The sequence below is a fragment of the Antechinus flavipes genome, chromosome 1 (genome assembly GCF_016432865.1).
Source record: "Antechinus flavipes isolate AdamAnt ecotype Samford, QLD, Australia chromosome 1, AdamAnt_v2, whole genome shotgun sequence".
Taxonomy (NCBI): Eukaryota; Metazoa; Chordata; class Mammalia; order Dasyuromorphia; family Dasyuridae; genus Antechinus; species Antechinus flavipes.
In genome coordinates, this window is record NC_067398.1 from 354,760,375 (window position 1) to 354,781,024 (window position 20,650).

General features: G+C 32.6%; 1 protein-coding gene across 1 annotated transcript in view; it reads right to left on the bottom strand.

Annotated features, from left to right (window-relative positions):
* LOC127545804 (netrin receptor DCC-like) overlaps positions 1-20,650 on the bottom strand; it is a 287,141-nt gene that overhangs the window by 165,072 nt on the left and 101,419 nt on the right. The window contains exon 3 of the mRNA XM_051973316.1: positions 8,625-8,781. Within this exon, the coding sequence (XP_051829276.1) occupies positions 8,625-8,781 (157 nt within the window). The remainder of the gene's footprint in view (positions 1-8,624; positions 8,782-20,650) is intronic.

Below are 20,650 nucleotides of genomic sequence, written 5' to 3' on the forward strand. Positions count from 1 at the left end.
TTGTTGGAAAGAAATCATCCCCCAAATAAAGACAATTCATGTTTTCCACTAGAGAGCATTGAGTTTATATTCTACTTTCTCTGGTCCCAGCTGTAGTTAAGCTCTACTCCATAATATTCTTATTTAAACAATAATTAAGAATTTTCTTTCTTTCTTTCTTTCCCTTGTATTTTCACTCTTTATTCAGCATCAATCTATAACCCAACAGATAGAATATTTTGTTCCTAAGAAAGGGCTGCATTTTGGCTACAATGGATTTCACCATTTTGTCCAATTACTGTGTTTGGGGTGTTCTACCTGTCATTGTGTGCTAGCCTTTTCCTGGGAAAGCAGCAGGAAGTGGAGATCTCTGACTCTTACTAATGTTCTTTTCTATGATTCTCAAGACATAATTAGCCTTCAGTTCCTGAGAGCTCAGATTAATGGCCTGAAGCAGTAGATACCTTGTCCTGCAAAAACATGCTTTCACTCCTTTTCTTCCTGACTTTTAGTTGACAATGAGGATTGAGCACAGTGAGGAGAGGTACACAAATATTTCTCTCATGTGGCAGAGATTTCACACACCATCATCTCATCTATCACAAAGTTTAAAGAAATGAACATATTTTCATTTCAATATACCCATTCTCTAACACAGCACACACACACACACACACACACACACACACACACACACACACAAGATATTTAGATACCAATAGCAGGGATTGTATCACAATTTATCTTTCTGTGGTCTCAAAGAGAACCCCAAAATGATATATGTCTATAATGTAATTTACTCCTTCAGAATTTTGTTTTCTATTTTATAGTGGGAGGTAATCTCCCAAAGGTCTTCAGGAAAGATCAGGTTTTGTCATAGAGCAACTAAATTCATATATTTGATGGAGCACTAGGTCTGGGGTCAAGAAGACTTCATTTCAAATCTGGCCTCGTATACTTACTAGCTGTGTAAACCTGGGAAAGATATTTAACTGCTGTTTGCCTCAGTTTTCTGACATGTAAAATGGAGACAATAATAGTACCTATTTCACAGGTTTATTCTAAGGATCAAGCAAGAAAATAAGTATAAAGTACTTAACACACTATCTCCACCTACTAAATACTATTTAAATGTTAGTTATTATCTTCATTGGGGACAACTAGGTAGCATTGTAGAGAGGGTGCAGGTTGGGAGTAGGAAGACTCATTTCCCTGAGTTCAAATCTGGCCTCAGACACTTATTAGCCCTGTGACTCTGGACAACTCACTTAACCCTATTTACTTCAAGCTCATCATCTGTAAAATGAGCTGGAGATGGAAATGGCAAACCACTCCAGGATCCTGCCAAGATAACTCCTCAAAATGGTGCCACAAAGTGTCAGACATGAATGAAAAATGACTGAACAGATCATTATCATCATCAACATCATTATCAAGCAGGTACTCCTATTTTTGCCTGATAGAAATAAGGTCAGTATAATGAAGATGCCATGGATTTGAAATGTTTTTCCCAAACTCATGGAATGTTAGATCTATAAAGAATTTTAGTGAATATCAATCTCAATCTTCTCATTTAATGGACTTCAAACCCAATCTTCTCATTTAATCGAAGATTTTTCTTCGAAAAAAACTATATCCCATACTGATGGAGTGATTTGCCTGAGATCACACAGCTAATTAGTGGCAGAATTGAGACTAGGATATGGGTTACCTGATTCCTAATTTAGTGGGGTTTTTTCATTATGTCAGTTTACTTTAATAAGATTTATTTTATAAAGTGGCATAGAATGAAATTGGAAATGATATGTCACAGGTTGGTGTCCTTGTCTCAATGCGTAGAATTAATGACATAGAATGAAAAATAAATCCAATTGTCCTCATCTCCCCTTGATATTCAAAGATTCAGATTCTCATATTGATGTAAGGAAGTCTTCAGTTTAGGTGTTAAGTAAGAGACAGCTTCACTATAGAACTTTTGCAGCAGTTTTCAATAAACATTTTTGAAAAAAAGGAACATATATAATCTTGCATAAATACCAAGGGTGTTAAAATGTAATTACAATTGTTCCTTGGAACCTCTAAGGTAACAAATGCTGTCATAAAACTTCAAACATCTAATTAGTTGCTTTGAAGTGGGAAAAAAAAAAGCAGAAGCTAATATTTCTTGTTGTAAAGAGAATGATATTATTTTTTTAAAAGCCATGATTTTGGCATCCGTTAAAAAAGCCTACTCACTATTATTTCTTCCTCCAAAAGTGACAATAGGACTATAACTATGATAGAGTACCATAAAGATAAAATAGAAAGTTCATTGGTGCAGGGTTGAAAAATTCACTACATATTTCTGATAAATATAGAAATATATATGTGTGTGTGTGTGTGTGTGTGTATATATATATATATATATATATATATATATATATATATATATAACATTGATGTAGTCTCTTTTTAGAAAAGAAATGGGAATAGTTAGGAATTTTCCTTTCTAGTGTTCAATGAATCAGTGCTCATATCTCACTAGAAAATTTAAAAACATGGATTATTTGTGGTCCTAGAATTTGAGTATTATAATGATTGGCCACTTCCTTCTCCAGTGGATTAAGACAAACAGGATCAAGTTAACTTGTTCAGGGTCATCATACAACTAGTAAGTGCCTGGGATCAAATTTCAAATCAGGTGTTGCTGACTTCAAGTGCTATGTATATTGAACCATGTAGGTATCTGAAAAGCAAATGGAGATTAAGTGATTTAAATCTGTACTTTAATTTTATTCTGTTCTTTCATTTGGGAATGTAATTATAGAATGCTTTATACTATTCATATATATATAGTACAGTTAGGTCCTATAGGTTTTTTTGAAGTGGTTGCAAGCATTTGAATCCATGCTATTTAAAGTCATAATTGTATAAAATATGTTAATTGGTTCCAGCCAAATGAAAATATGTTTTAATATTTTTAAGTCCCTTGGACACTTATAAAGCCTTTAACAAACATAAGATATTATGTCATTTGCTATTCCTGATAAGCTTGCCATATAAAAAATAAGATAGATGTGAACAAAATCAACTGAAACAAGATTAAAAGGGAAGTACAAAGCTGGGAAAAAAATCTTTACATCCAGTGTTTCTGATAAAGGTTTCATTTCTAAAATATATAAAGAACTATGCCAAATTTATGAGAATACATGTTGTTCCTCAATTGATAAATGGTCAAAGGATATGAACAATTTTCAGATGATGAAATTAAAGCCATATACAGTCATATGAAAAAATGCTGTAAATCACTATTGATTAGAGAAATGCAAATTAAAACAATTCTCAGGTACCATCTCATACCTCTCAGATTGACTAAGATGACAGGAAAAGATAATGATAAATGTTGGAGGGGATGTGGGAAAACTGGGACACTGATACATTGTGGAGTTGTGAAATGATCCAACCATTCTGAAGAGCAATTTGGAACTATGCAGAAAGGGCTTACCCTTTGACCCAGAAGTGACACTACTGGTCTGTATCCCAAAGAAATCATACAAGAGAGAAAAGGCCCCACATGTGCAAAAATGTTTGTGGCAGCTCTTTTTGTGGTAGCAAAGAACTGAAAATGAGTAGATGGGGAATGGCTGAATAAGTTGTGGTATATGAAGATAATATAATACTATTCTATAAAAATGAGAAAAAACTGATTTTAGAAAGTCTTATAAAAATTTACACGAACTGAAGCTGAACAAAACAAGTGTTACCAGAAATACAATGTACACAATAAGAGTAAGAATGTGCAATGATCAACTGTGAAAGACTTGGTTATTCTCAGCAGTTCAATGATTCAGAGCAATCCCAATAGACTTTGGACAGAAAATTCCATCTGCCTCCAGAAAAAGAACTAAGGAGTCCAAATGTAGATCAAATTATGCTATTTTCACTTTTTGTTGTTTTTTTTTCCTTCTAATGGTTTTTCTTTTTTGTTCTGATTCTTTTTTTCATATCATGGAAAATATTGAAATGTGTTTAATATGACTATATATGTATAACCTATATCACATCAATTGCTGTCTTGAGGAGAAGGGAGGGAAGAGGAGAGAAAAAAATGGAAATCAAAATATTATAAAGGTAATTTTGAAAACTAATAAGTAAAATATAGGAGATTACATTTGAAAAAAAAAAAAGAAAAGAAAGAAAAAAACATAAAAAGTCCCAAAGTGTGTAGAGAGCCAGAACTTTGGAGAAGCATACTTGAAACAAGGTATTAACTCAGAGGAATTGATAAGACAATGGTTATCTAGTTTAGCATGGTGATTAATAGTTCTCTAGTTCAGAAAGCTAGCCCTGGCCCCAGGCAAGGAGACAGATTGTAAAGGAGACAACAAAGAATTTGGACTTTATCCCTGGCTATTGTAATGGTGATTATTCCGCTAAAATGAAGACTGGTCCAAAGATTTCCAGAAAGCTAAACCAGAACTTTATAAAATTGAACTTCCCAAAAATCTTAGTTTTTTGGGACACTGCATAAAACAAAGTTTAATCCCTAAAAGAGATTATAATCTAATTGAATTTTTAGATATGGGAGATAAATAACAAAGGATCATGTTTACTAACATTTAATTCATTTTTCAATCACAAGCTCTGAATGAGGGCTGATTTATATAATAGTACAGGAGGAAGAGATGAGGTATAAACTTATACATATATGCATCGATAACATACACATATATTCATATGTATATATGTATGTATGTATGTATTTAACTTCTCTACCACAATACTGTTGTAATGCTTTATTGTGATGCAGAGATGATATCCTAGTTTCTTAAAGGCCATAAGGTTTGGATAGTGGAAAGGCTTTGAATATGAATATGGTGATAAAATATATACTTATTTAATATAACTTATTTAAGAGAGAGGTTCATAACCAGAAAACTAGTCATTAAGTAATTGATGTTTTTGATCATAGCGAATTACAAAATCTCTCTCCTTGAGCAAAAAATTGGTTGTATTCAATACAAATATAATCATGGATGATTAAGGTATTGGAGGATGAATAAGCACCAAACTATTTTAAAAGTTATCATGTAATAGATGATTAATGATGAAATTACTGGTTTAAATAAAAGCCATGAGTTCAGAAAAACTGGAGATGCTTAATGTAGGTTGGAAAGTTTTCACAGAGGAGAGACTTAAGCTTAGATATTTGTGAAGACCAAGTTAGCACCCTGGATACATTAGAATCACTGGAGTCAGGATCAGCAAAAGTCCTTAAATCTTTATTCTTTGTTGAAGGGAAAGGAAAGGAATGGACACAGGAATCTCCTCTTTTTTTTTTCACCGCCCAGAGTCACACTCCCTTGTCCTACTCCACCCTCTAATCCCTCCTCCCAATCTCTCTACACACCAACAGATCAAGCCAGCACAGAATAGTGGGGCGGGCCATTTTCCAAGCAAATGCTAATAGAGTATTGTCCAATAAGTAATTAGCCTTAAGTGCTTGGCTGTCCAAGTGCATCTGCTCAGTTTCAGCCCATTATAGATATTGTTAAGGTTGATCAGAAAATAAATGCTAGAATAATTGATTTTCCAAAAAAGTGGGTTCTGAGCATTGAAGTTATTATATTAATTCTTTGAAAAGTTATGACCATAACTTTTGATTAATGATGATGTAGAAATGTCCATCCATCTAGTCCCATAATCATATTAAACAAATTGGTTTGACTAATAATTATTGATTCAAAAGTTTGGGAATGCATCTGTCATCATAAGTATTTACAAACAACTTCAATATATTTGAATAAAGTATACTTAGTCTTAGACTATAAATCAGGACATGTGGATTCTACTCTACTTTCTTATTTTTAATGGGACCATAAGGGAATAAGACAAGAAAAAGAACACTAACTTTTGAGTCAGAGAATCTGACTCCAAATCTTGCCTCTTATACTTACTTCCTGTGTAATCTTCGGCAAATCATGTTACCTTCCTGGATCTTAATTTCCTCATCAGTAAAAATGAAGTTTATTTATCTGTTTAGGTTTCAATTTTATTAACTATAAAATCTGATGATTGGAAAAGATCTCTAAAGTCTCTTGTATTTCTATATTTTAAGCTTTCATTTATTGGAAGCTGCCAAGTAGTTTCTTTTATAGAGAATCCCAAATGATCAATTTTGCTAAATTTTGTTTTGAACCCATTAGACAGAAAGATGGTGTGAAATATTTGCTTTGAAATTATAGATAAAAATCTATTTCCTTGTGATGTTGGGAAGCTAGATGATTCTTCACAGTGGCTGAAACATAGGAGGCATTTATGAAATACTTGTTGACTTGGTAGGTTGAACTCTATGACCTCTAATTTCCTTTTCATCTCTAAAATCCTTTTATTCTATGGATGTAGGGATGTGTTGAAGCCAGCTTGAAGCAATTCATAAAAACCAACTGTTGAATTTTCAGTGTGAGCATTTACACCTTGAAATATTGGCAAACATTACAATTCAGGAACTGATTTATTGCTATATAGTTGTCTAGACTTAAGAAAATGATGGAGATTATATATTATAGAATATAGATGAAACATAAAAGTGTATGGGGTATTTTTTTTTTCTGGAGAGCTAGTTGTTAATGTACCAGTATACTACTAAGTGTAATTCAATTTGGAGTACAAATATCTTATTGTGAATAGGTCCCAGAATGGATAGCCCAACAGAGGTCCCTGCAATTCCTGGCAACTATTAGTCATAGTCCTGCAAATTTCAATTCGGATCTATGTGAAGAGGATCAATATTAATATGCATTTAGGATTTTACCAATTCTACCATGATCCCAGTAAGTTTCTTAATATGTCCTCTGCAGGTTCTTAAAAATCCATAGGAAAGCAAAGTGCTCACAAATAGCCAGACTTCAACAAAGAAGCTTCAACTTTTCCCCCCAGTTGGGCTATTAGCATGTCAATGGATGCAATAGTACCTATGACATCCCAACTAATGCATTCCTTTGCCTCTCTTTAGGCTTGACTGATGGTAGCAATGGATTGGTATTGGCTTAGTAGCTAGGTCCCTTCAGGATACTTTTCATCTCTGTTCTCTCTCTCCTTCTCTCTTTAAAGAAATAATCCTTCTCTCCTCTGTATCCTGGCAAAAGTAGGGAAATCTCACATGAGGTCACATTCTTTTTAGATTTGTAAACTTTATAGCACCTGAATGCTTGTCTTTGTCATAAAAGAAAAAGCTAGAGTTACTCATAAGCTCCTAAATCACAGGACTTCATGTGATAACTACATTACAAGTGGTTGAATAAATAAACAAAGATTAGGAACTCATGAATCTAAGGTCAAAATAGTTGCCCTGGTGCTATTCAGTAAAGATATTATGGTTCCTAAAGCATCCATTAAAGGTACTACTATTGATTTTCAGGTGAGGGACTGGGTTTTTCAGCATAAGGACTATCTCTGACAAATCTTGTTCCAACATGCAGAATTTCATGGTCACTGTAAATGAAGTCATTTGTGTACTATACAGTAGCCCTCATCTTCCTCCCTCCCATAGAATACAAGCTTTTTAAAGGCAGGTGCTATTTTTCATCTTTTCAGCACCTATCTCTGGGCTTTATACATTTAAGGTGCTTGATAAATACTCATTGAATTGAGTTGAATAAATAGCCGTGAAAAGCAATGAAAGATATATTTGAAAGAATGGAGACCGTAGACTAGAGATAAGGCTGGAGAAATTTAAGAGTTTGACCCTTTTAAATCATATCTTACAGTAGCATTATTTAATTTGAAATAAATTCCTAAAACATTGGACAAACTAGAGCTGAAAGTATAAAATGTTTTTTACAGGCAAATAAAATTATTTTTGTATCATATTTTCCTTTAGATAGACTCCTCTATTTTAGTGAAAATAGAAATGTGAGATGGAAATAAATTTTTAGGTGGGAAGAAGGCATCTTAACCCTACATATCATCTATTTAGTTAAAATTTACCAGTATAAATCAGCATTTCTTTACCTATCTATAGTCTTAGAAAATTACTCAAAGAACCCAGAAATGAATGTCTTCTCTAGCTTTGTTCAGACAGCATATGGCAAAGGTGAAATATGAACCCTGATGTTCCTAACTATAGTCCTCTCTTCGTTAAAGTAAGATTCTTATAATTCCTTAAATGTCAAGGTTAATAGTGATGATAATTATCTCAAGGGCAGTAAACTGATGCTAGGTTGCTTTTCACAAAATGTAAGAGATATTTCCTGTGTTTTCCCTTAATTTTATCCTAGGAATCAAAAAAGTAAAACCAGTAACAATAGAAGAGGGAAAAGTGCACATTTTCTTCTGTTCATTTTTGAAGAAAATAGGATCCCAATCTGACACCATGTATTTATGTGTCTATAATAGAAATTACATAGGTGTATGCATATATGTATGTATATATGCATGTATTGTATTTATGTATGCATACATCCCTATACTTTTCTAAATTTTTGTACAAATATGTGTTTAATTCTCACAACAATCTTTCATTTGAGAGGGAATGAAACAGAAATACAATCAGGCTAAGTGATTTGCTCTGGGTCAAGTGGTCAAACATAGACCATGCAAAGTATGAGCTTTTCATTTTGCATCTAAAGAGAGGTATTAAAGCTCATTTAATTGATGGAACCTACCTGTTGTCACCTTCTCTGGAAAAGAAGACGGAGAAAGTTTGAACATTCCCTCTTGCTTCTGCGGGTGGACGCCAGCTGAGACGAACAAAGCGACTGGAAACCAAGACAGGGACCACATCTCGGGGAGCAGAGGGGAGGACACTGGAGCTTGGGATAGCTAAAGGGGAAGGAGAGGAATAAGTCAGAGGGGCTGATGGAACAGAGGCATTTACAAGGGTCAGAACCATGGCAGTAGGTGAAGCTAATAAGTGAAACAATGCAGGGTCAAAGACACAAGACATAAACATGAATGAATGGGAGGGAAAACAAAGAGAGTACTAATAATAAAGCAATGTCACAAACATATTTATAGTCTAATTAAGAAATTATTAGTCACTAAGAACTACAACAATCTTAAGTCTCTTAGTTCTTGGTCCTAAACTTGTGTCCATATATCAAATTGACTGAATAAGGCCTAAAACACACTTTGCAACATTCCAAATCACTGAATGTTTGGTTTGCTCCTGAGTAACTGAAGGTTAGCATCCCTCTTCTGGAAAGATTATATGATCATAGAGTCACTGATTTAGCTAGAGGTGACATTAAAGTTTATTGAGTCCAATCCCCTTCTTTTAAATAAATTATAGACAGATAAATAATCAGGAATAGTAAAAATAAATATAATAATTCAAATATATATTGACTTTACATAAATTAACTTATTTGATCCATAGAACAATCCTCTGAGGTTAAGTGCTATTGTTATCCTGCTCTTACAGAAACAAAATTAAGATCCAGTAAGATTAAGAGATATCCAAAGGTTTGTACAGTTTTAAGAAAAAAGCCTAAAGTGATATTTGAAGTCAGGTCTTCCTCTGTCAAAGTTAGACTTTGCTGTACCAAACAGCTTCTTTCAGATAATAGTCCTAGTTTTATGTAAATTTGAATTAGGCCATTTAACTCCTGGGCAGGCAGGACCTTATATCAACCAGGGCACTAGCTACAGTTCTTTTCAGAGGGCTATTGGGGAATTGGGTCAGCAGGAGCAGCACTATACCAGGAAAACTCAGCCCTATGCACTGAAGCTTCCGATCAATAAAGCTATGGAAGTGAGCTTTGTAGAGCTACATGGTAGGTGGGAAGGGTAGGTCTGAGGAACAGAAAAAATCTACTTTACATTAAGAAATGTGTATACATACATCCATATATAGTTATCTATGTATATATAGTTGTATGTATAGTTATATATAGTCATATATTATTATAGATGTGTACATATATAAACATACATATGTAGTTATAGTTATCAATGTATATATATGTATAGTTATATACATAATTATGCATATTTGTGTGTATGTGCTGTTATCTACACATACCACAATATTTGACTAATATTTCATTTGTTCCTCAGGAAAAACCCATGAGGTAGAGTTGATTCTATCACAATTTTACAGAAGAATAAACTGAAGTCAAAAAGAATAAATGACAGGCCCAAGGTCACAGTGTCCTAGAAATATTTTCTTATATAATAAGATTGTAATTTTAAAAAGACTTGCCTCCCAAATGGCAATCTTCTCCCTATCTTTCAACCCCACTCTTAGTAAGATAATATTTGCATGCACACACACACACACACATACACACACACACATATATAAAATTTCATTTCCTTGGCATTATTCAAGATATAGCTCTGAAAAGTTATATTTTATACAATTATAAGAAATTTTACAGAGATTCTATTACAGAAGCAAAGCTATGATTATAAAGTTAAATGATCTCAAAGAAAAGATCTAGAAGCAATCAATTTCCACACCTCACTACTACCATCGAAAATATTCCTTAGTAATATAAAACCATTGAAAAATTGTGCTGATATACTTCATCATTAAGAAAAAAGCCAAAAAAAATGTTCTTAAGATTACAGTGGGGATCTAGTAAAATAATGTTTTTAAACTAATTTGTAAACCTTAAAACATTATATGAATTCAAAGTGTTATATCATTTAAATGCAAGGAATATATATTTTAAAGGTTTAGAAACCTTACTTATTTAATCATCACAAGTTTTAAAAAACTAACAATCCTTATCCTTCCCACTCCTGACCAATAAGCTTGATATACATTCCTGGAACATTTGATAAGTGATCATTTAGTAAGGAAAATAGTGATCAGTGAGAGTCAGAATAGATTCATTAAAATCATGCCAGACTAAGTGCAATTTTTTTTTTTTTTAAGTAAGGACACCAGACTAGTGAGGTAAATTGTTGGAATCCTTACTAACTGCTAACTAATTAGAGTTGATCTAATCTTACAAGAAGATGTTTTGGGCAGAACCTGAAACAAGGTACTAAGTAGAACTACCCATAATCCCTCTCTCTGGAAGGAGCATAAATAGGCCAATGGGCCAGTCGGAGGGTTCTTCAGAGTGAAGACGCTACAAGTCGGGATTTCAGCAGAATTACGCCAGAAGCCCTCTCTTCAAGGCAAGACAGATTCAACTTGGTACTGGCTCTGGAGGCTGAAGAAAGCAGAGGCAGAAGCAAAGGACAAAGCAGCAAGAGCTCTTGGAACCAAGCAGAGAGTTAGGCCTCTAAGCTAACCGGGCTATATTGGAGATAATAAAAGATCTGAACTTTGATCACCTGGCTGCGCTTTGAGAAGAAAAAGCTCACCACAGTAAATGACAAAAATATAATGATGTAAAATGTATTTACATATTACAATGAGACATCTGACAAATTCTCTCACAATGTCCTTGTGAGAAAAATGGCAAGGTATGACATGTTACAAATATTGTAGAGCCAAAATATTCTTCAGGAAGGGGTTAGTCTAAATAATTTTGAAGTTACTTCCAATTCTAAAATAATAAAACTCTATGCCTGGCTAATTTTTCCTACAAAACTTTATTACCCATAAATTATCAGATACTTTTATTTAATCTTTTAATTCATTCATTATAACCTAACTTCTAAGAATCATAGAAATTTAAACCTAGAAGAAATCTTGGTTATTATCTATTTCAATTCCCTTATCACATAGATAACAAAACAAACACTTCAAGAGGCTAAACAGTTCAACATCTCACATCTAATTAGTTATAGACTTAGGTCTAGAACTAGCATCTTGTAATGTCCAGTTCAGACTTTTACCACCTTGCCACACTACCTTTCTATTGAGCTATGCATAAAGAAAATTATATTTTCGACTACTTCTTTAAACCTATTTACTTAAAGTTTAAATTTTAAGCCCATAATCAGAATACCTAAGAATGGAATCACAAGGTTCATGCTGTCCATAATTAATTTATTAAAAACCTGGCTGTGAGAAGTCTTTTCCCCTCACTGACTTATAATGGAAAATTAGAAGTAGATTTCTAGGATAAATTTTAATGTAAGTTGAGCTGACAATGTGAACATTATGAATTTGGTGATTTTTTTTTAGCACCCTTCCTTCATTTCTACAAGACTCCATCTGTCTACAATAGCTCCCAGTTGCCTAATACTGCCTATATTTCCACCCATTTCCAGCACATGCACTAAAAATCTTTCCTGATCCACGCCTTTCTCCTATGTCAGGGACAACTACAAGTATCAAAACATTAATACCAATTCCCATTTACCACCAATTAGAATGACATGTTTTCTTTGAATCTGTTAGCTTTTCCCTGAACATTATTTTTCCCATTCAGAGGCTGCTGGGAGTTCAAATATATATCAGTATATCAAAAAATATACTCACATCTACAAGGGTTTAAAAATCACAGCTACCAAAATGCTAATATTGCTTTTTGGGAATAAGTTCCACTCTCTGGAGGTTGGTTACCAGTGATCAAACTGCCAAATCCAATCATTGGTCTTTTTTAATCTCCAGTTTACTTGAACCTGTCAGATAATGACATATTCTGAGATACATTTCTCCCTTGGCCTCTATGTCACTGTTTTTTTTTTTTTTTTTTTTTTTCCTGGATTCTCTTTGTATCTATATGACCTGACTGCTAACTATGGTTGATTTCCCCAACACTCCTGGACTTTATTATTTCTTTCTCTATCTATTCTCCCTTGGTAAAGTCATTAGCTTCCATAGTTTTCATTTTTTAAAATTCAGGTTATTTATACATATACATTCACATATACATATATATATGTGGGGGGAGAGAGAGAGAAGAGAGAGAGAGAGAGAGAGAGAGAGAGAGAGAGGTACAGTATCTTCTGAATCCTAATACCAAATGTCAGCTGCTTTTTGTATTTTCCATGTCTATTATAATCTCAAACTCATCACATTTAAAATGTAAAATGCTGTATTCCCTCTTTAAAAAATATCCTCTAATTTTTCTTATTTCTATTACCACCATAATTTCAGTCACCCAGTTCCACAACATTGAAAACAACTCTATTACTTCTTTTAACATCTCCCCCCATCACATATCATATATACTTTACATGTTGGAAAGAGGGTAAAATTTGAGTCAGAGGAAATAAATAATAATAATGATGATGATAATGATAAAATAATTAGTATTTATAAACTCCTTACATATGTCAAATCATTTTATTTTCCTCACAACTCCGGGAGATAGATATTATCCTTATTTTAAAGATAAGGAAACTGAGAAGGACAAGGAACAAATTACCTACATACAACTAAAATGTGTCCAAAACTAGATTTGAATTCAAAGCTCCAGACTTTTGGCCCAGTAGCTATATAGCTACATCTTGCTTTGCCTTCTGGTTTACCTACTTACAACCTCCTACCCCAAATATATTTTAAGCTCTTCCCACTACATACTATTTAAAAGGAAATCTAGACTGTGAATATGTTGATTTTTCCTTTAAGAATTATTTTCATGTGTAAAATACTGGTGACTCAGAACTGTATCAATTAGATTTTCCCATCTGCAAGGGCTTGGTCATTATAGCTCTCAAAATATTCTGTAGGGATAGGAACTAGAACTCAAGGAAAATATCTTTTCCTGCAAATACATAAGTAAAGGTCACTTGTTGTTAGCTGATTAGAATTAACTATGAATTTACTAATATAGAATCACTTCCATTATCATGAATAACCCCCAGATTTTATTATCTTCTTGGTATGTATTCAGTGAGTATTTCGAGTACTATTCTTGCTAATTACATCTTGTTTATTTAATTAATATCCACAACATATGAAGTCAAACATTCTTGTAAACATATACATATATATGGTACTGAAGTTATACTCCATTCATTAAAAATATAACAAACAAAAAACATTCTTATCTGTCCCCAATATACTCAGTTTAGATTTCTTTCTCTTCTCTTTTCACTCTATATCTTTTTGAACTGTTCTTGTGAAATAACTCTATTGGGAAAATTGAGAAATTAATTCATGCTAAATTGTTAGTGCATTAAATTATTGATCATCTGAAAAGGTAATTTCTGGTTGGTTTATGTCTTTACATCAATCACTAAAGGTGCTATTTTCAGCAACTTTTGTAAAAGAATATTTTGTACTGCATCTTTTAACAGAACTTCAAATTCTCAATGACACGGAAGGCCAGCCCTAAATTTGGGGGTTACAACTTACCATGTCCTTTTGGATGGGTATTTATGATATCTTAAATGTCCACATGTGCCATATAGCAAAATCTAGCTTTTCCAATATTTATCATTATTGTTTCTTGTCAGTTTAGCCAGTCTGAGAGGTATGAAGTGGTACTTCAGAGTTATTTTAACTTGTACTTTAATCAAGGATTTAAAGATTATTAGACCATTAAAAATAATATGTGGGAGGTGAAGCCAAAATGGCAGATTTTAAAGGAGAGATTAACAAAATTGAAACTAAGAAAATTATTGAACAAATTAATAAAAGTAAGAGTTGGTTTTATGAAAAAACCAACAAAATGAATAAACCTTTGGTTAATTTGATTAGAAAAAGGAAAGGAAAGAAAAAACAACAAATCACCAGTATCAAAAATGAAAAGGGTGAACTTACCTTAGTGAAAAAGAAATTAAAGCAAGAATTAGGAGCTATTTTTTCCCAACAATATGGAAGCAGATCTGATGATCTAATGGAAATGGATGAATATTTGCAAAAAATATAAATTGCCCAGAGTGACAGAAAAAGAAATAAACTACTTAAATAATCCCATTTTAGAAAAAAGAAATTGAGCAAGTCATTAATGAACTCCCTAAGAAAAAGGCTCCAGGGACAGATGGATTCACAAATGAATTTTACCAAACATTTAAAGAACAATTAATTCCAATACTATGTAAACTATTTGCAAAAATAGGTAAAAAAGTATTGCCAAACTCCTTCTATTCCACAATTTTGGCACTAATATCTAAACCAGAAAGAGTCAAAACAGAGAAAGAAAATTACAAATCAATCTCCCTAATGAATATTGATGCAAAGAGATTGTAGCAACTTATCACCAGGATAATACACCAGTACCAAGTGGGATTTATACCAGCAATACAGGGCTGATTCATTATCAGGAAAACTTACCATAATAAACCATATCAACAATCATAGTAACAGAAATCATGTGAAAATCTCAATAGATGCAGAAAAAATTGACAAAAATACAGCACTAATTCAATTAAAATACTAGAGAGCATAGAGATGAAGAGAGCTTTCCTTAAAATGATAAGCAATACCTATCTAAAATCAACAGCAAGCATTATTTGTAATAGAGAGAAGCTGAATATATTCCCTTTAAGATTGGGGTGAAACAATGATACCCACTATTCAACTTTATACTAGAAATTTTGGCTTTAGCAATAAGAAAAAAAATAAATTAAAGGAATTAGAATAGGCAATGAGGAGATAAAACTATCACTCTTAGCAGATGATATCATGACATAGAGGAAATTATCCAAAAACTTACTTGAAACAATTCACTGCTTTAGCAAAGTTGCAGAATATAAAATAAATCCACACAAATCATTGGCATTTCTTTATATTACTGACAAAATAAGAAATAGAAAGAGACATTCCATTTAAAATAACTGTAGACAAAATAAAATATTTGGACATCCACCATCCAAAACAAACACAGGAACTACATGAACACAATTACAAAACACATTTTACACAAATAAAGTCAGATCTAAACAACTGGAAAAATATCAATTGTCCATGGCTAGGATGGGATAATATAATAAAAATGACAATTCTGCCTAAATTGGTCTACTTTTTCAGTGCCTTGCCAATCAAACTGCTAAAAATTATTTTATATAACTAGAAAAAATAATAACAAAATTAATCTGGAAGAACAAGAGGTCAAGAATATCAATGGAATTAATTAAAAATATATATATAAAGTATGGTAGCTTAGCTATACCAAACCTAAAGTTATATTATTAAGCAGCAGTCATCAAAGCCATTTGGTACTGGCTAAGAAAGAGAGTGGTGGATCAGTAGAATAAATTAGATAAAGGCAACACAATAATCAAGTCCTATAATAATGCAGTATTTGATAAACTCCCAAATTCCACCTTCTGGGATAAATACTCACTACATGACAAAAAAATGCTGGGAAAACTGGAAAATAACATATCAGAAATTTGCTATAGATATGCATCTCACACTCAATACCAAAATAAAGTCAAAATGAGTATATGATTTGGTCATAAAGAGTGAAATGATGAGTAAATTAGGAGAGCAAGAGATAATTTAGCTAACCAATCTTTGGAAAAGAGAGGAATTTATGACCAAAGAAGAAGTAGAGAACATTATGAAAGGCAAATTTACGTGAACTGATATTGAACAAAACAAGCAGAACCAGGAATACATTGTACACAATAACAGAAAGAATATGTGATGATCAACTATGAAATACATGGTCTTCCTCAGTGGTTTGTGATCCAATAGACTTTGGATGGAAAATGTCATCTGTATCCCGAAAAAGAATATATAAATTGAATGTAAATCAACACCTGCTTTGTTCACTTTTTTCCTATTTTTTTTCTGTCTCCGGTGGTTTTTCCTTTTTGTTCTGATCTTTCTCTTCCAACATGATTCATGAAACAATATGTATTAAAAATAAATAAATAAAACGTGCCTTAAAAAAAAAATTGTGATGGTTCAATGATATTCACTTGAGTTTCCCATCAAGAGTTCCAATATCTCATAGAATGTAAGCTTATTAAGGGCAGGGATGTATTTATTTTTAACCTGTGTTTGTATTCAGAATTCCTAGTATCCTAGTATAAGATATTTCCAAATAGTAGGAATTTAATACCATAGGATTAAATTTCATGTCTGAGATACCCTTAACTAAAAGTAGCTTATTTCTCACCTCATTGAGGACCTTTTCTTAATTAATAATTGTCTCTGTGAACAAGGAAGTTACCCTTATTTTGTTGTTCCTTGTATCTCTTCTGACTGTCCTTCTGAGCTCATCTAGGCTCAATTGGCACCATTTTGTAAATGGGGATTAATTTTGTGCTTATTAACTCTCTATGCTTCCACCCAATAACAACTTGTCTTAGAATTTGCAATATGGAACCAATCTCTTTCTTTGCCCCTAGAGGCCTAATCTCCATTCTAGGTTTAATCTCACAGGCCCTTTACAGTTGCCATGGTTATGATTTCTTTATCTGTTGTCATGGAGAAAAAGAGACTCTATTTCTTACTGGTGTAATATATATTTTCTTAACTATATTGTTTCATTATAGCAAAGTCCAGAAAGAATACTTGATAATTGGTTTGATCCAACAACAATAACAAAATCATCTTTAAAACCTTTAAAACCACATTTAATGGCTTAAAAATTGAGAGAATAACCCAATGATAATTACAAGACAGTCTTTGGTTACATTTTTTTTTAAAAAAAGGCTATTAAAGATTTTCCCCCAAGGTTTTAAAAAAACAAAAATATTTAAGGGCATTAATTTACTCTAAGCTCATTAAGAGTGCATGACCTGTGCTACCTAAGCAGGGAATGAAGGATGATATGATATATTCATAAACATGCAAAAATATTTAATTTGCATTAAACATTAGATCAACCATTGAGCTTATTTCTCTGTCCCACTTCAAATTTCCATTCCCTACGCTACTAACTAAAACAATATGCATGCTACTATGAAAGAACCTGACTATTTTCATTAGCTGTGTCTCTTTGTTCATTTAAAATTAAAAGAATAAAATGAAAAGCTATCTTTAGTAAGAACTGTGGGGACATTTTAATTTTCCAAGCATATAGAACTTACAAAAATTTTTCTTTCCCCTTTTTCTTCAACATCAAACTAAATAAGTTTATAATCTATAAGCAAGCTGTTAAAGTAGACTTCATTGTAAATAAAATCCAACTTGGTTTAAAACTACTGAAATTCATTAGAAAGACTTCAGGGACATAATAAAATTATCAGAGGCATATTGGTAGTGGGGGGAACAATAGTGTTATTTTAAATGGTTTAAAATTGCCAGGATTAATATTTTCCTAAAATCATATACTACTCTCAACAGTCAAGGAATCTTTGCTTTGAAATCAATGTTTTATAAATCTTGTTGAAAATGGAAAATTTTTGAGCTACTTTAAATCTCTAACACATAACTACTTTTTATTTTTAATTAAGAAAAATGGAGGGAGCTAAAGTAAGTCATACTTCCACACTGCATGCCTTCTCCTACTTAAAAAAAAAAAGAAATCTTAGAATTTACTTATGTTTCTCATCTATGGCTTCTGTTTACTTTTTCCCTTTTCTATCCTATACAGCTGACAAAGAATTGCTTATTCTCCTCCTCTTGACTGAAAATTTATATTATCAGTGTCAGACGTAAGGGTCAAAGTCTTGGCCCACCAGTACCTTCCTCTCCCATCTCCTATAAAGAAGTACTTGTTCCCTTAGGATCCTCTTCAGCTTTACATCTGACCTGTATTCCACTTCCAACATCAGTGGTCTCTGACCAGTATCTAACTATGCTCTTTCTGATTCTGAAATTAGAAGAAGCCATCCAAAAATTGAGGAGAAAGTGCCTAATGCAAAGAATAAAAGAAATTTCTTAATTATCATTATCATGGGAGAGGACTTGTGTTTATGACACACGTAATTGTTAAAAAAAAAAAAAGGGGGGGGGGATTTTAAAATTAAGTAAATGTTTGTGTGTAGGGAAATGTTTATTTAAAATTGATCTGCTTATAGTACTTTGATATTCAGTACTATAGACCTCTTACAGGTTAGATAGATTTTATATCTATGCTATTCTGGCAATCTGACCACTCTCTAACTAACACAGCTTTGAAGGAAAATAAACGATCTTTTTCATTTCCAAATAATTATTTTTAAAAGTGTAAAATTGTATGTTTTAGACTATAAGAACTACAGTAATTAAAAAAGACAATCAGATCAGTAAGAACTAGAGTGATTAGGAAAGGATTTATAGAGAAAGTGGGAGACTAAACATAGATTTTATATGTAGTACAACCCTGCTTTAGATTTTTTTAGGGTAAGAAACAAAATAAAAGAAGCTGAGTGACTTGTGCGATCACTCAATTAGTAATTATGAGAAAACTGTGGAGGAAATAAAGGAAAGATTCAGAGAGACAATTTTCTTAATTTTACCCTTCAAATCCAAAGGAAAGAAATAAGACCAACATGATATGTGACTTAGTATTTATGTATAGACACAATTCTAGAATTAGATACTTCTGGTACTTCCATAAAAATTCATTTTGCTGTCACTTTAATGTACACACCACACTGAACATATATTTTACACATATATTAGTCACAAAATGATGGGTTCACAAATATAAGCAACATTTGTGTTTTCCCCAAGATATGAGATTCTTCATGTTTAACATAAATGCCCTATAATTCTTCTTATTTATTCTACCAGGCTGATATATATGGAGAAAGTCAAACATGGAGCATTTCTGCAAAGCTCTTTTTCATGGTGGGGTGTTGTCAAGACAATAACTTAGAAAAGTACACAAAAATGATATTTAAGTGACTGGAAACAAATTCATGTTTTCTGTAAATATTCACTAACTCCTTCCCAGTAAATGAAGCCTCAGGATTTTTATTTTCCCTGGGATGTTATGCTGAATTGGAACCTGTTACTCTTCTGACACAGGAAGGCAAAGCTATAGGAAGCCTACATAATTTTATTTCACTATCTTAGAACTTATTGTGCTTTAGGCCTCTTTTCCCTCCAATAGCCATAAGTAATAAGTGAAAAAATCATTGATTATTATTTTAATGGAGTCATATTTTAATTGGAACAAACTGCATAAAAATGCCAATTCAAAAATTTCCATAGGGAAAAAAAATTCTGCAAATCTTTACCTGTGGATATGCAACTGGTCTGGCTTAAAGAGCCTCTAGTACTCCATGGCATGCCATCATATAATCACAAGAATATTGCCCTTTTACAAAGATGGTCCTTCAGGGCTCTCTTCAATAAAGAGATGATTCAGGCCACTTTCAGTGGTCTTGTGATGGAGAGAACCATCTGCACCCAGGAAGAGAATTGTGGAGACTTATTGTGGATCACAACATAGTATTTTCACTCTTTTTGTCGTTGTTTGCTTGCATTTTGTTTTCTTTCTCATTTTTCCATTTTGATCTGATTTTTCTTGTGTAGCATGATAATTATGGAAATATACATAGAAAAACTGCACATGTTTAACATATATTAGACTACTTTCCATCTAGGGGAGGTGGTAAGGGAAGGAAGGGAAAAATTTAGAACACAAGATTTTTTAAAGGGGGAATGTTGAAAATTATCCATGAATATATTTTGAAAATAAAAAGCTTTAATTTTAAAAAATAAAAGCAGAGGGGGAAAAAAATGATTCTTTGTTTCATGGGAAAAATGTGGATTGTTTCAAGCCTGACTCATTTTCTCAGAGGCAAACCAGCCTGTTTTGTTACTCCTGTTTGATCCTTGGCACTGCCATTCCAAGTTGTCCATAACAAGAGGCACCATGTTATAATAGATAGAGTGCTACCATTACAATTAGAAAAACCTAAGCTTGTATCTTGCCTGAAACACTTATTGGAGAGACTTGTACAATTCACTTAATATTTCTGAAGCTTAGTTTATTCATCTGTA